The sequence below is a fragment of the Callionymus lyra genome, chromosome 11, assembly GCF_982586985.1.
Source record: "Callionymus lyra chromosome 11, fCalLyr1.hap1.1, whole genome shotgun sequence".
Lineage (NCBI taxonomy): Eukaryota > Metazoa > Chordata > Actinopteri > Syngnathiformes > Callionymidae > Callionymus > Callionymus lyra.
This window is the reverse complement of record NC_141828.1, coordinates 8,038,024-8,053,366: the sequence shown is the minus strand read 5'-3', so window position 1 is coordinate 8,053,366 and position 15,343 is coordinate 8,038,024. Positions and strand designations below refer to the sequence as shown.

General features: G+C 42.1%; 1 protein-coding gene across 4 annotated transcripts in view; it reads left to right on the top strand.

The window, feature by feature from the left end:
- bcl11aa (BCL11 transcription factor A a) overlaps positions 1-14,489 on the top strand; it is a 53,336-nt gene extending 38,847 nt beyond the window's left edge. For all 4 annotated transcript variants that reach the window (XM_087803189.1, XM_087803187.1, XM_087803188.1 and 1 more), the window contains one exon: positions 8,556-14,489. In XM_087803189.1, the coding sequence (XP_087659315.1) occupies positions 8,556-10,783 (2,228 nt within the window). In that variant the 3' untranslated portion in view covers positions 10,784-14,489. The remainder of the gene's footprint in view (positions 1-8,555) is intronic.
- Positions 14,490-15,343: the final 854 nt, after the last annotated feature.

Below are 15,343 nucleotides of genomic sequence, written 5' to 3'. Positions count from 1 at the left end.
GTACTTGAGACTAGGTTTATAGCAAACATTTTGCATGTGCATTACCTTAATGTACCTTAAAGACATGCAAACAAAAACATTAAACTTCCTCTTTTTTTTTTAACTTGCCAGAAACTTTGCCAGTTCGTGTCCCTCTTCGGTCTGTTAAGTGTAATGCATTTTACCATAACACGAACTAGAAGTATATACATCATACAATGGGTAGTATAGATTAGATTAGATTAGATTAGATTAGATAGACTTTATTAATCCCTCTAGGGAGCTCCTTCAGGAAATTAGGTTTCCACTTCACAACAGACGATAGAACGTACAGAAGTTTCATAAAATCAAGAACAAAGTGCAAAAATAGAGATCATAGATTAAAGGATAAAAACTATAAATAAATTAAAATCTTAAAAGGATACAAAGGTTAACATACAATACATTATCCCTTCACTCTGCGGCTCACCCCAAAACTCAAAGTCATAAAGACTAATAGCACGAGGAATGAATGGGTCCCTGAGTCTGTTAGTGTTGCATCATGGGAGGAACATTCGTGCTCTCAGTATAGTATAGTCGTATAGAGAATATTGTACTTTGATTATACTTTAAGTATTCTTCTGTAAACTAAACTATAGATGTATGGTAGTACAGTGACACTTCGAAGTATACTTGTGTACTTATGTTCCAATTTAGTATGAATAAGTTTCACATTAGTATACTTGAGTACACTATACACCTTAGTATAGCTAAGTTATCCCAAGTACTGTTGACGAAATTAACTTCAATTATACTACTTTTTTCTAAGGGTCTTGATCCATCCAAGTGTCATTTTCGAACTTGAGTGACGCCACTGTGTCGAGTCTCTCTCGGTGCACGTGCTAATGAAACCGGCGCTAGTAGCGGGACGTGCTAGCGCCGGCGTTTCAGAGTCGTAGCCTAAATACTCGACCTCTCCAAGGTCAGACTGTGGGACACCGAGCTAGAGGCTTGTGTTTCCTCTCCGTCCTCCTTCCTCCTCCTCCTCCTCCTCCTCCTCCTCCTCTTCTTCCTCCTCCTCCTCCTCCTCCTCCTCTCCTTCTTCCTCACCACAAGCCAGAGCTCTCCTGGAAAATAACAGCTCTTTATCGCTGATGGCTAATAGTCATAAATTTGTATTAAATATGTCCTCTATCGATTGGCCTTGTCGGATGAATACAATTAAAGTCGGAGCTGAGTGCTTCCCACCTGGGAGAGGCGGGAGGCGGGAGGAGGGCGGGAGGAGATTTTGGGCAAGTTGCATCTAGTAGACATATTGTTGTGTGTGCGGGCGGTTGAGGTGTCCGACTTTTTTTTTTCTGATTCACGCTCTTGTTTCCTTCATTCCATCCCTCCTTTTTTTTTTTTTCTCGTGACTCCCGTCCGTTGCCAGACGTCTGAGGCAGAGACGGCGGTTTAGGAAACTATGATAAAAATAATGAAATAAAGACTCTGAGAAGAGAGAAAACAGCCACCTGTGTGTGTGATGTTGACGGACAGATGGAGGGATGAAGCGACCGCGGGGATTAGACGAGGGATGAGTGTGTGCAGCCGAGGTGCGTTCGGCTCAGAGTGATCTCCCACCGTGGTCACTAAAGACGCACGAATTGTCCTGAATTGTCCCGAATTGTCCTGCTGTTGTGGGTCCCTGCAGATCACTCGATAGTGTGCGTCCCAAAAAAAAACAAAACAACCAACAACCGAAAATACGTTCTTGGCAGAACTGGCACTTTTATTTTCTCTATTTTCCATTTTTTCTTCTTATTCAGTGAAGGAATGTCCTCAAATTCCACCGGCCTCTGGAGGCTCCGTCAGTGATTTGTTTGGACCGGCGCTGAGCGTCAGACCTGTCGAGCAAGTCAATGATTTGAAAAAAAGCCAAATGACCGTGAGTCACAGAAGGAAACTGGTGCTCGGAGCACAGACGCATGAGATCAGGATTATTGTCAATGCCGCAGAAATGAAACCCAATTAAACACTGCGGCGTCAAACGAACGAACTGATGAAAAACAAGAGACTTTATATCAGTCGTGGGCAATTAAACTTCCCCAGGGGCCACATTATGTACAGTCACTGCTGTGAGGGGCCGTCAAGCTAAAAAACAAACGAGTAGAAAGCCTAAATATAATGCGAAGACTAAAATAATACCTAAATACTCAGAGGTAAAATGAGTATTTGATTGTATTCTGTACAACTTTTATTTGTTCGTATCACTTTCCCCAATTATTACTTCCTATTCGCTTGAATCTGTTTGAGACTTAAATAAATAAAATAGGGACAAAGGTCCCTAAACAAAAACCCTGTAATTGTATTTAAATTTTAACTAGTAATGCACAATTAAAATAAAACAAAAGAATAAAAGTGAATACGTGATCATGGTCTCACAAGGGCCACTTAAATACAGTTGAATGGTCGCTTATTAAAAGCATTTAAAGTGTCCAGGTCTGCTTTATATTGTGGGAAAAGTGAGTTTAAGTAACTTTTATAGACATTTTTGTTTTTATAGTATGAGGAATGAATGAGTCCCTGGGTCTATTAGTGTTGCATCATGGGAGGAGCATTCTTGCACTCTGTATGGTATAGAAGTATAGGGTTTGTACTGTGATTATACTTGAAGTATACTTTATTAGTATAGTTATTTATTCAATAGATTCTTTATTAATTTGACTAAATACAAACAATCACAAAGACAATATTGATCACGATTGAACTATGGGTGAAACATTTCAACATCCTTTAAAGAAGGATAAAAACACTTGTTGTCCAGATCTACATTAATGACGGCATCATTTGAAGACCTTATCTAAGGGTCTTGGGTGTGAGTGTGTGTCGCTACACTCGGGCCGTGTCGAAGAAGTTAAATTGAAATTAAACCGACTATATCTCCGTGTCTCAAGTTACAAACAACAAAATATTTAGTTTTCTTCATAACTGCCTTTCAATTAAAAGGAATTTTGATGTAGGCAACAGATCAGGTGTCATACGGGAAGTTCTGCATTCCTGTGTTCCACTTGAGTCATGGTGTGTGTGTGTATGTGTGTGTGTGTGTGTGTGTGTGTGTGTGTGTGTGTGTGTCAGCACCAAGTTGTGCTCCCTCAATCTCTCCGCTCACACAAGTGCTATAATTTGGATGCTCTGTAATTTCGAGGTGGTGGTTGAGGGTTAAGTGGAGGCTGTCCCCGCTATCATGAGTGCTGGCCTTACAAACGGACACACACTCACACACACACGCACACACGCTCGCACAATCGACTCTAACACCATCTCCACCGACTTTACAAACGTCCGGTCCATTTAATTACTTTTATAAATGCAGTTTAGAGGCCCTGACTGTGTCATTAAAACTGTTTTTTTATGAGACCAGCCGTGTGTGTGTGTGTGTGTCCATGTGTGTGTCCCCCATATGTGAGTCTGTGTGTGTCCATGTGTGTCCATGTTTGTGTGATTCCTCATTATAGCTACCACATGACAAAATTTCCTTCTTCTGCTGAAACACGCGTGCAGGCACACACACACACACCGTCTCACACACACACTACACACACACAAACACAAACACACACACCGAGCGAGAGGGTTGTAGATACTACAGTCTGTAGCACAGCAGGGGCTCCAAACACAGAGACAGAAGGTATTGATATATCACACACACACACATGAACAACACACACGAACACACAGAAACACACACACGGACAGACGGTATTGATATTTTTGCCCATCAGGCGAATGTGTGTGTGTGTGTTCAGGCGGCACCGCACTCGTGATCGTGCGTCCACACACAGCGTGACATCACACTGGCTCAATACTACATTGTTGTTCCTGTTGATTTAAATACTTTTGTTTGGATTCCTCGCGTCGAGAGACTGTCGTTGTCGGACCTGGATTAAGACGAATAAAGCGGTCGATCGGTCACGGCGACTCCTTTGAAGTAAACGATGTTTTCAGAAAAACGTTGCTGTTCTGACGGATTTTGGGAGGAAGTACCGATAAATTTAGTTTCACTATTTAGAACAATAACTTTTTGGAGTCGTAGATGTCGGACTGTAGCAGGTGAAGACACTTCATTCATGAGAAAAAAAAGGTTATGTCGAGCTTTGTTGTGAGGTCTGACATCAGAAATGGCACATTTTTCAGTTGCTGGTGTGTTGCTGCTAGCTTAGCTCGCGGCTAGCTAGTCTGTCAATTCGTAGCATCGATCCCGCGTCAGTGTTGAGAGTCACAACTCTTTATTTTACACACTGATCGTAGCCGAAATCGTAGGTTTTTTTAACCCTAAAAACACACAAGAAAGTTAACACTAACAAGCAGTCATTATAAAGTACTTAGCTACTTACTTACGTTAACTTCCTGTTTTGTTTTTGCACTTTTTTCTGCACTTTTGTCCACACGCCTCGCTCAGGTCGGGAGTCCAACAGCAGTGTTAAGTGATCCTGAGTTGAAGTAGAATATAATTTGGAGTGTTGTGTTTACTGTAATTCTTTCACCTGGTCCACTTGTGCAAAATATAAAATCTGTTAAAAAGAAAAAGGTATGTTAGAGAAAATGTGATAAAACTGAGGATGAGGGGAGACACACCTAGAAATATAAAATAGTATTGAGGGCTATATTGTAAATTAGTAAATGATGTATATGTATGTTGCTTTAATAATAATAATAATAATAACATATTATTTATGTGTATATATGATGATATATGGATAAATATATGATTCTTTATCATGTTTTATTGTGTAATACAGAGTTATATGTTAAGTATTCCTATGAGTGCTTATATATTGTTTATTTATATGGATATATTTGTAGAAATATTAGACACAAACTGAAGAATAATTTTAAAAAAGGGGTCGGAAATAATAAAACAAGTTAAAATAAAATGAAGTATGTTTACTTCCTCTTACTCGTCTTTTGAACTAGATTATTTTGTCAGGATTGTATTTGGCTTTATTTGTGTTTCTTTCTTTTGTATGAACAATATAAGATCCAAAAAATACTATTTTTTCATGTAAACATGTAGCCAATGAACCATTCATAAAAATACTTTAACAAATTTCTCATCATATACGTTGATTGAGTCGTACGAGAGCAAGAGTTGTATTTCCTGTCGGAGTGTGAAGTGAAGCAGCAGCGTGACCGAGGACTCTGTGGAATCTCAGCGTGAGTCGATATTAAAGCAGGAGGTGACGGAGGTGAGCGCCGCTGCCCACATGTAAATATGAGCCTGAAAGCCTCAAGCTTAGACGGAAATCCCAAATTGTATTAAGGGACATTGTCCCTCACTCCCAGTATGCGTCGCTAATCCTGTTCCAGTGATGTTCCATTACCTCAATTACTATCATCTCACCCAGAGGTGGGCGCGACCAAGGACACACTGCTGCTGATGAGGGGGAGGAGATGGATGTGTGGATGTTATGATGTATCAACGCTCGGGATCCGTTCGTGGTCCGGCGGCTGCCATTTATTGAGCCTCCGGTTCGGTCCCGCACTGCTCTGTAGCCTGTAGACTTTCTGACCTAAGGATCTTAAGCATCTTGACTCCTTTACCATCATATCATATGCAACAATAAATTGATTATTTTCCATCTGAAATTCATATTTATTGATCTAAAAAAAACAAAAGATCTATTATAACAGTATCTTTATTGGCTTTAATCGCCTATATTTTGTTTGTATTTTTATTTCTTTCTTTACATAATGACATACTTTTTAATGAACTTACCTTCACCTTAACTTTATTAATATTTATATAGAACCGAACTGTAATGTATAATTCCCCATATTTATCAAATTGATTTGTTCCTTTTTTTTCCCAAGTATGGTTTTGTGTTACAAAACACATTTTGGTTTCAAAGATGATGTTATTCATACTGTCATCCTTTAATTACTACTTTATTTCTAAATATATATATATATATAATGGTAATAACAGCATCACTGATTGACCACATGTATTACTATTAAGCTATCATTTGAAGACTCAAAGATGAAAGCAGAAATATGATGGAAACCTGCTAAAAAATATTATCTTCATATAAGATTTAACTCATCAATTCATTGAAATCCTATTTTAAGTTTTCTAAAGGACCCGAAGTGAACGTGGAAGCGCTCGTCGTGGCAGTTTGGTTCACTGGTCTGTGTGTTTCGGCTTCTGGCCTTGTGATCGAATGTCACGCTCTCGCTGAAATGGTTGCACCGAGCGAGAGGAGAGTCGCTCACACACACACACACACACACACACACACACAAGAACACACACATTCTAACAAGAGGAGTTGTGAAACATGAGCTAAGCTGTCGTACTTCCTCTCTCCCACCGAGCGCCACTCGAGTGTCCGGGCGATGCCCTCGGCTTAACAGGGCTTAATGCCTCCGCTTGTCACCTGAACGTGGCTCTCTGTGTGTGTGTGTGTGTGTGTGTGTGTGGTGTGTGTGTGTGTGTGCGCTCCCTGTAAGCTGGACACAACTTTCTCTTCCATCTTCGTCAAAGTTCTTCTGCGTCGGCCTCTTGGTCGTCACTTTTCCTGCCTCTCAGTTCCTCTCTTCATTTCTCCACCTCGGAGTGGCGGCGAGTTTGCCTAATGAAGTGGCTGATGGGAGTGTATTACGAGGAGACAGAGTGGAGCAGTCGCCTACTCTAAAATCCATTAACCTCACAGTTTCAATCAGCGAGTCAGAGCCGCAGTCCAGGAACATATTAGCCGCAGAGTTATCTTTTACTTGTTGTTATTCTTTTGAGCCTCCCCGAGTTTTGGCCCGTCGGCTCAACGCCGCCGCCGCTTCGTCAAACCTCGCTCGACTTCCTGGTGTCGTACCTCAACAATTAGTCGCTGATTGATGCAGAAAATGGACCGACTTCATACTCACACCTGCTCCGACGTAGTCGACCCGTTTTAGAATCAGCGCGGAGATCATTTCAGTGGAACAGTTGGTACTGATAGTTTTGCCAAACAGAGAGTACACAATCAAGTGTATTTTAACCTTCAACTTATCTTTTTTGTGCCCAATAATTAGACAAATATTTCCGAGAAAGATCAGCTTGGTAACACAACTGCTGTGAGAAGTACTCCAGATCAGTAGGGGGCGCTGTAGCTACAAGATAATGGTACAAAAAAACATCAAATCAATGATTTTCTTGTGTTTGGATGAACTATTTTAGCCATAAATCGTCTACAATTTTGGATACTTCCTGGTTACAAGTAGAGTATTGTTTATTTTTCATCTGATACTGGTGCCAAATCAGTGTTGTATAATTTATTTATACAATAGAGTCGAGATTACAAAAATGTACAAATGTAAACGGTGTTTGTCTGTGTTCTGTCAGTATTATTTTGAGGCTAAATTGTTTGTTTTTTTTGGGAAGAAAAATAAGAACTCAGATGAAACCCATAAATGAATGGGGGAACAAGTTCTCTCCAAGCTGGATTAAAACCTACAATCTTCTCGCTATGAGGCCAAAAATGTACAGACGTTTGCCTGCCTTCTGTCCTGTGTAGCTGGGATAGTTTTATTGATTCTACTTTGTCTGGATCTCAAGATCTTATACAAGCCTTTTTGTCGGAATGTCGGCTTCTGATGCAATTCCAATCATATGTCACCGTCTACACTGTCCTCGGTGACAGGGGTGAGGCTCTCAACTTTAATCATTTCAACGCCAGTAAAGTGAACTGAACTTCCAGCCTGTAATTGACCAGCTCCAGGGGGAGTCTGGGAAATAAAATTCAAGTATTCAAGAAGATAATTAGTGTTTTTTATTAAATCCCAGTAGATACTTGTGTATTGTTTATTTCCTGATTCTGGATAAATGTTCATCTCAGACACTTCATTTTCACACTTTGGTGAATCTGCGACGGATGATCACACCCCACTTTGTTATTTAAGTCCAGCACCAGCGGGGGATTCTTCATCATCAAATTTGTAAACGAGCCAATCGGCGAGCGAACGGCATCCTAATAAGATTAGACATGCTTAGTGGGTCATCGTAGCTGCGGCTATTGAAAGGCAATTATTATTTTAAGTGATCCCCTTGTCGCTCTGCGGAAGGCTGCACATGAGCAAAAGAGGTGTTTTCACTATCCTACGGCTCTGCATTCCACGGACTTCTACGGCGCTCTGATCGTCGTTGGGTGGGCGACGCTGACCAGTAACGATAATGAAAAATCGAGGATAGGATCGTGTTCTGTTGCCGCGGCATGTGTGTGTTCATAGATATTAGCGATTGTCTATTGTCGTGGATCAGTAGGAGGCAGACGTCCACCGGGACGCCCCGATGTCTTTGTTCATCTGCTGACAACGAAGGACTCACAGTCTGTCCAAAGGGAGAAAGAGGTCCCTTAGCTGTTTAAAAGGAAGATGAAAACTCATGCTCTCTCTCTCAGACACACACACACATGAACACACACACACACACTGCTCACATGGTACTCATGTGGGGCATGACCTCAATAAGAGGTTTGTTGTTCAAAACCGAATTCTGAAAGTTTTACTCTGAAGCTCATCTTGTCATGTGATCTGTCTTTTTTGGACTTCTCAAACTAAATGTGTTTTATCTGTCTCCATAGGTAAGGAGGAGCCCACCACATATACCTGCACTACCTGCAAGCAGTCCTATGGCAGTGCCTGGTTCCTGCTGCAGCACGCCCAGAACAACCACGGTTTTCGCATTTACCTTGAAAGTGAACATGGGAGCCCCCTCACGCCAAGAATGGGTGGGCCTTCTGCTCTGGGTGGTGGCGCTGACTGCCCCTCTCAGCCACCCCTGCACGGCCTCCACCTGCCGCCCGACGCAAGCCCATTCAACCTTCTCCGAATCCCTGGCTCAGGTTCAGGGGGTAGGGATAGTGTGGGAGCTGGGATGATGCACGGCCCTGGTGGACCTCCTGGTGTGGCCAATCATCAGCGCTTTCCTCCGACGCCCCCTCTCTTTAGCCCTCCTCCAAGAAACCACCTGGAACCACATCATCTGAGTCCAGAGGAGCTGGCGCTTGCAGCCCACCACCCGAGTGCCTTTGACAGAGTGCTGCGCCTAAATCCTCCTCTGCCCTTGGACCCCCCTCCAACAATGGACTTCTCACGGCGGCTACGAGAACTGGCGGGCAACACCTCAGGGTCCTCTCCTCCACTATCCCCAAGCAGGCCAAGCCCCATGCAACGCCTGCTTCAGCCATTCCAGACAGGAGGCAGTGGAGGCTCAGGAGGCAGCAAACCTCCTTACCTAGCAACCCCACCACCGCTTCCAGGCTCAATGCAGTCACCCGTTGGCTCTCAGACTACTCCAACCACCCCTCTCCCCACGGCAGGGGCAACACCTACTTCCACAGCCTTGAAATCAAAGTGTTGTGAGTTTTGCGGAAAGGCCTTCAAGTTCCAGAGTAACTTAATTGTTCATCGGCGCAGCCACACAGGAGAGAAGCCGTATAAGTGTCATCTCTGCGACCATGCCTGCACACAAGCAAGCAAACTTAAGCGCCACATGAAGACACACATGCACAAGTCCTCGTCGCCAAACACAGGAAAATCAGAAGACGGGCTCTCCACCGCGTCCTCACCTGAGCCTGGAACCAGCGATCATCTGAGTAGTGCCAGCAATGCCCTTAAGTCAGTGGTGGCCAAGCTTAAAAATGAAAACAATAGAATGCTCCGTGAGAATGGAGAGGATGAGGAAGAAGAAGAGGAGGAGGAAGAAGAAGAGGAGGAAGAAGAAGAGGAAGAGGAGGAAGAAGAACCAGAGGAGGAAGTCGAGCAGAATGGGGAGAGGCCAGGAAGGAGAATCAACAACACCTATCACTTTGGCTTGAACCTTGAAACAACACGTCAGCATGAAAACAACGGAGGCATCGGGAGCCGACTTGGAGGCATCGCAGATGAGGGGTCCATTCCTCGCTCACTGCCTGAAGTGATGCAGGGGATGGGACTTGCAGCCAGCATGCATCACTTCAGCGAAGCCCTTAATGCACACAAAAGAAACGCCATGGCCCGGGAGAACCACTTGCACCATCATCTTAACCGGGACCATCACCACAATCGTGACATGTGTGATGGGGACACAGCATTGGATACAGAGCGTGGGGAGGAGGGTCACGTCTCCACAGTCAATGGGCGGGGTGCTTCTCCAAATGAATCTGCCTCTGTGGGCCTGTCTAAGAAACTGCTTTTGGGTAGCCCAAGTCCACTCAGTCCTTTTTCCAAAAGAATTAAGCTGGAAAAAGAATTTGACTTGCCAACTCCCACAATCCCAAACACAGAGAACGTGTACTCCCAGTGGCTGGCTGGCTACGCAGCATCCCGACAACTCAAGGACCCTTTTCTGAACTTTGGGGATTCAAGACAATCGCCCTTCGCATCTTCGTCGGAACATTCTTCAGAGAATGGTAGCCTACGCTTCTCGACTCCTCCAGGGGAACTGGATGGTGGCATGTCAGGTCGCAGCGGCACCTGCAGCGGAGGCAGTACGCCACACCTGGGGCCTCACGGACGGCCATGCTCCAAGGATGGTCGACGGAGCGATACTTGCGAGTATTGTGGCAAGGTGTTCAAGAACTGTAGTAACCTGACAGTGCATCGGCGGAGCCATACGGGGGAACGACCGTACAAGTGTGAGCTGTGCAATTATGCTTGTGCTCAGAGCTCCAAACTCACTCGCCACATGAAGACCCACGGTCAGGTGGGCAAAGACGTGTACAAATGTGAAATTTGTAAGATGCCCTTCAGTGTCTACAGCACCTTGGAGAAACATATGAAAAAATGGCACAGTGACCGTCCTTTGAGTACCGAAATTAAATCAGAATAAAGGCCGAACTCTGGGACCTTTCTCCCTGCAGCTGTCTGCCATTTGTCCCTGTTTACTTCCCACGCCTCTTGTAGATTTGCCCGACCCAGACACTCCACTTTCACCAGTCCGGTGGAAGCTTAAGACCATGTGCTCTGCACCAGCACACCCCGTTTTCATTATCCATTGAATGCATGATCTGTATCGGGGCAATACTCTTGCATTGACGCAAAACTTCGAGCCTTTCTCTTGTGCAATAATTTACATGTTGTGTACTGTTTTCTTTTTTTAATGAGTTTCCCTTTTCCATTTTTAAGAATTAGTCAGCATGCATAGTTTTTGCTAATCAAGAAAAAAAGAAAAGAACTTGTCCATGGTTGGTTGGTCGTTCGAGTAAATGTGTTGCTGTTTTCTCTTGTTGGGTTTTAATTTGATTTTTATTCTTTAAAAAAGAGAAATGACAAGAAAGCTACATCCATGCTGCGTACATTCTGTAACACATATCATGTACAGTTTTGTGTTGTCACATGGAAATGTTTTGATTCTCACTATACAACCCTGGAAATGCACTTATCCCGATCTTTCTAAAAGACGACATGTTCACAGGGTTTTAAAATCAATCTCGCATTAATGATTAACAGCCTTCAAATTTCTAACGGGTGCGCTAAAGCCTGATTCGTACTATCATTTGGTAGAGAGAGAGAAAGAGTGCCTTTGATATCTCAAGACGACATAGGCCATAATCTTATCTGGTATAAGTTTGGGGGTCACACTGGATGAAGCTAAAAAAAAAAGGTGGACGCCACCCAGGAAAGGTCCTTGCATCAAGCACCTGACCGCCCCGACCGGACTGTGACTAACCGAAGACGTGGAGTTCTGATCAATCACAGTTTAGCTACCTATGACTTGTGGATGGGCTGTATCGTTAACGTGTGATTCAATGGCAAGCATGGTACAACCAGTATTGTGTATATCTGAATATGTGTAGTTTTTCTTTCTGGTACGCAGGAGATCAAACTGTAATGTACAATCCTGAACTTGAGGGATACAGCACATGGCTGACAAGTGTCATGTATCTGCATTAGCACAAACCTTCGACGCTGCTTTGTTACGTCAGTGTGTGGAACAATGCATAAATTAGTGTTTGTGCGCCGTTAGCGGTCGCACTTTATCGGAGAGAGATACAAGCGAGACAGACAGATAGCTGGTGAGAACTGGATTATACAGGGATCAGGGGCAATCGAACTTACAGCTCTTCTATCAAAAAACAGGGTTGTACCTTTGAATTCAAGCAAAAATATGAAAATTGCAAAAAAAGAAAAAAGAAAAAAAAAAAATCCATCTGTGCTCTTGAAAAGAGTGAAATGTGATGATGCTAATCAGTGTTCAGATGCTAATGCAGAGCACATTTTTTCCACTGTTGCTTTCTAAACCCAGATTCTTCTTTCCTTCTTCTTCTGTTTCTTTCACGCATTTTTAAAAAATCGCGCACCAGTCTTGTTTGCATTGTTCGACACTGACAGCTACGGCGGTCTTTTCTAGGACGTTAAGTGACACTGTTTCAATTTTCCCGAGTGGACGCTGCCAGAGAAAAATAGGAAAAGAGACATTGAGCTACGTTCACATTACCAGTAGATGTACTACCTATAATAACCAGTATGAAGTGGTAGAAACATGACATCTTCATGATACCGTTGTGTGTAGTTGTATTTTAAAAAAATACAATCAGAATTCCTGATATTGCAGGTAGCCCAAAACACTGACATTTACTGAGGCTGTTAGAAAACAGTTTCATATTTGTAGTTTAGCTTCAAGAAACCAGCTTCAAACAAGAACTTCACTGAAACATGAGTGAAAAGAAGTGTTCCCAGAGCCCAGCAAACATGGCTGTCGGCCGATTTTTAAAGATACATCTTCTTGTGGACGCGGCCTTAGAGTCCCTCCAGACCGAAATCTCAGAGTCGCCCTCCTTTTAAGACACGACTGGACCGCAGCCCTGACTAGCGAGTGCTACATGCTAGCGCTAATGTGAACGTAGCTTTTGCATGCAACCTAATTTGATCTTTCATCATCAGTCTTGAGGCGAGTCCACCCGCGAATCCGCGAAATCAACAAAGTCTGCGTCTTAAAAATGTTGCTAAAAACCGACTCATTTGTACATTCGATCGCAGACTTTTCCCCAGACTTTGCTGTTTTCGCGCGTCGACGACGTTTCCCTTTCGAGAGTTCACGATATCCTCGGAGAAAAACTTTTGTTGTCCTTTCTCTTTTCCTCAGCGTCTTGGTGTTGTTCAAGACTTGATCACAATATATATGAAACTGAAAAAAGGAAAAAAGCCCAAAAAACAAACAAAAAAAAAACAAACAAAAACCTGTGATGTATTCTTTTTTTTTTTTTTTGCCTCGGCTCTTCACAACTCTTCAGGTCGAACACAATTTGCATTGGGGAAAGGATTAAGATGATATATGAATATATAATAAAGAAGTTAAAATATAGGAAATGCACACTCCTGTTGATTCCTATGCTTAAACACATTTATGGTCTACTTTTTCTGTATTTCTAGAACTGTATTTGAATTCAATGTTCACTTAGAGTAGGCACTATAGTATTTATATTGAGGCTTGTATTTTTAACTGTTGCTTGTTCTCTCTGAAAGGTATTTACCGTACCTTTTTTTGGTAGTGGAAAAAAAATCCCAAGCTGCCACGGTATATTTTTTTAATTTGGCAGGATAATATAGTGCGAATTATTTGTATGTTTAAAGAGATAAAAAAGGAAAAAAAAACCTGATAAAAAAAAGCAGCTAAAGTATGTGGCATTGGGAGGCGTGGCAGCTCATCTGATGGCCGCTGCCCAGTTTCCTGTCCACACCGGTGGTTGTACATATCTTCTTTGGGTTCAGTTTTTTTTTTTTTCAGTTCGGACCCCCTCCTCTTGCCCCTGCCCCCCCGCCCCGCCCCCCAAATCCTGCCCTGCTGCCATCCTTGTATGCAGTAACGCAAGCTGACGTTTTCCTGTTCTGTTCTGTGCTTCTGTCTCTCGCCCCTCCCACCTGACGACATTCCAGCATCACACTTAGTGGGGGGAACAAAAAAAAAAAAAAAAAGAAAGAAAATCATATGCAGTACATGGATTTTAAAAGAAAAAAAAAGTGGAAATAAATACGTTTAAAAAGAAACATTTTGCAGTTTTTTCATTGCCAAATACTAAATGGTGCTTTCTATCGAGATTGGGTACTTTCATATGCAAAGCATATTAGAACCGCCCCGGGGGGGTCGTGGGGAAGCCTGCTTGAGTTGAGACTTTTTTGTAAATGGCAATGCGGAATATTTTGTTATCAGCCTTTTCTATTCCTGTTCTGAGAGCTGTTTGTTGTAACTTGAACTTGAACTTTATCCTTCACTATGGGAGTTACTATTTATTATGACCCGAGCGCTCCGTTGAGAACGGAGGTTCCGGGGGTTTTTATTTGATTTTATACTTTTGCTTTTTAATATTATTTGGTTTATTTTTTTTTTTCTCGGAACTGTGGCCGACGGTCATCGGGCAGTTTTTTTTTTGTTTTTTTTTCTGTTGAACTGGTTTGGGGTACTTGTTCAGTTGTGTGGGGAAAACCACTGTCTGTGTTTTCTGGCAGATGTCTGCATAAACCTGTTCACACACCCATTTGTCCCTTTATCCAAAAACAATAAAAAGAAAAAAAATAAACAATGCACTTGTCGCCTACCTCGGCTGTTTGTCAATATATCTCACCTTCTCTTGCGATGTTCTAGACACGTTGTCCAGGTGTGAATGTGTAAAACCTTTATTTTTATTAGCAACACGTCTGACTCACACACACACACACACACACTCCAGGAACAACAGTTTTTCTTACTTACATTAAATGGGTCAGAAACTCTCCAGCGTGTCAATTATGTCTCATCTTTTGAGTAAATCTGTTGAGTATCTGCGAGACAACAAAAGCTTCAAGTGAAAAAGATAAACATAAAGATACTTGATCACTTTTTCATTTTCTAGTTCTTCACCCTTATACAACAACTTTTTAAAGGATTACTGGACTCAGTGATGTTTTTATTCCCAAATCAATTGAAGGTAAAAATGCAATTATGATGTTTATTGTTAATACATTAAGTTGACCGAGACAAAAAAGCTGCAGAACTAAAAAATACTTTTGTTGTTGTGACCAACTTTAAACATGATTTTATTTCTCTATAAAGATTATTATGATTATTATGATTATTATGATTATTATTATTATTATTATTATTAAGTCTTTTATTTTCTAAACATGTTTTAATATTCAATTTCACTACAGCAAACTATCCTTTATGTAAGTGTATCACAAAGTTGCCTTCTCTTCCAGAATTATTTGGTATTTTATCCAAAAATAAAACCGATAAGGATCAAGATCAACAAGAATTTATCGTTCTAATGATGGTCAGTGAAAGTCAAATAATAAATAAAGGGCAACTAGTGGGTTGACTTGAGTGTCTCTTAAAAAAAAAAGTTTTGCTGAAGCCCCGCCCACTACAAAAGCTTTTCTCCTGATATTGGTCAAGCATTGAGGTTTGTCAACG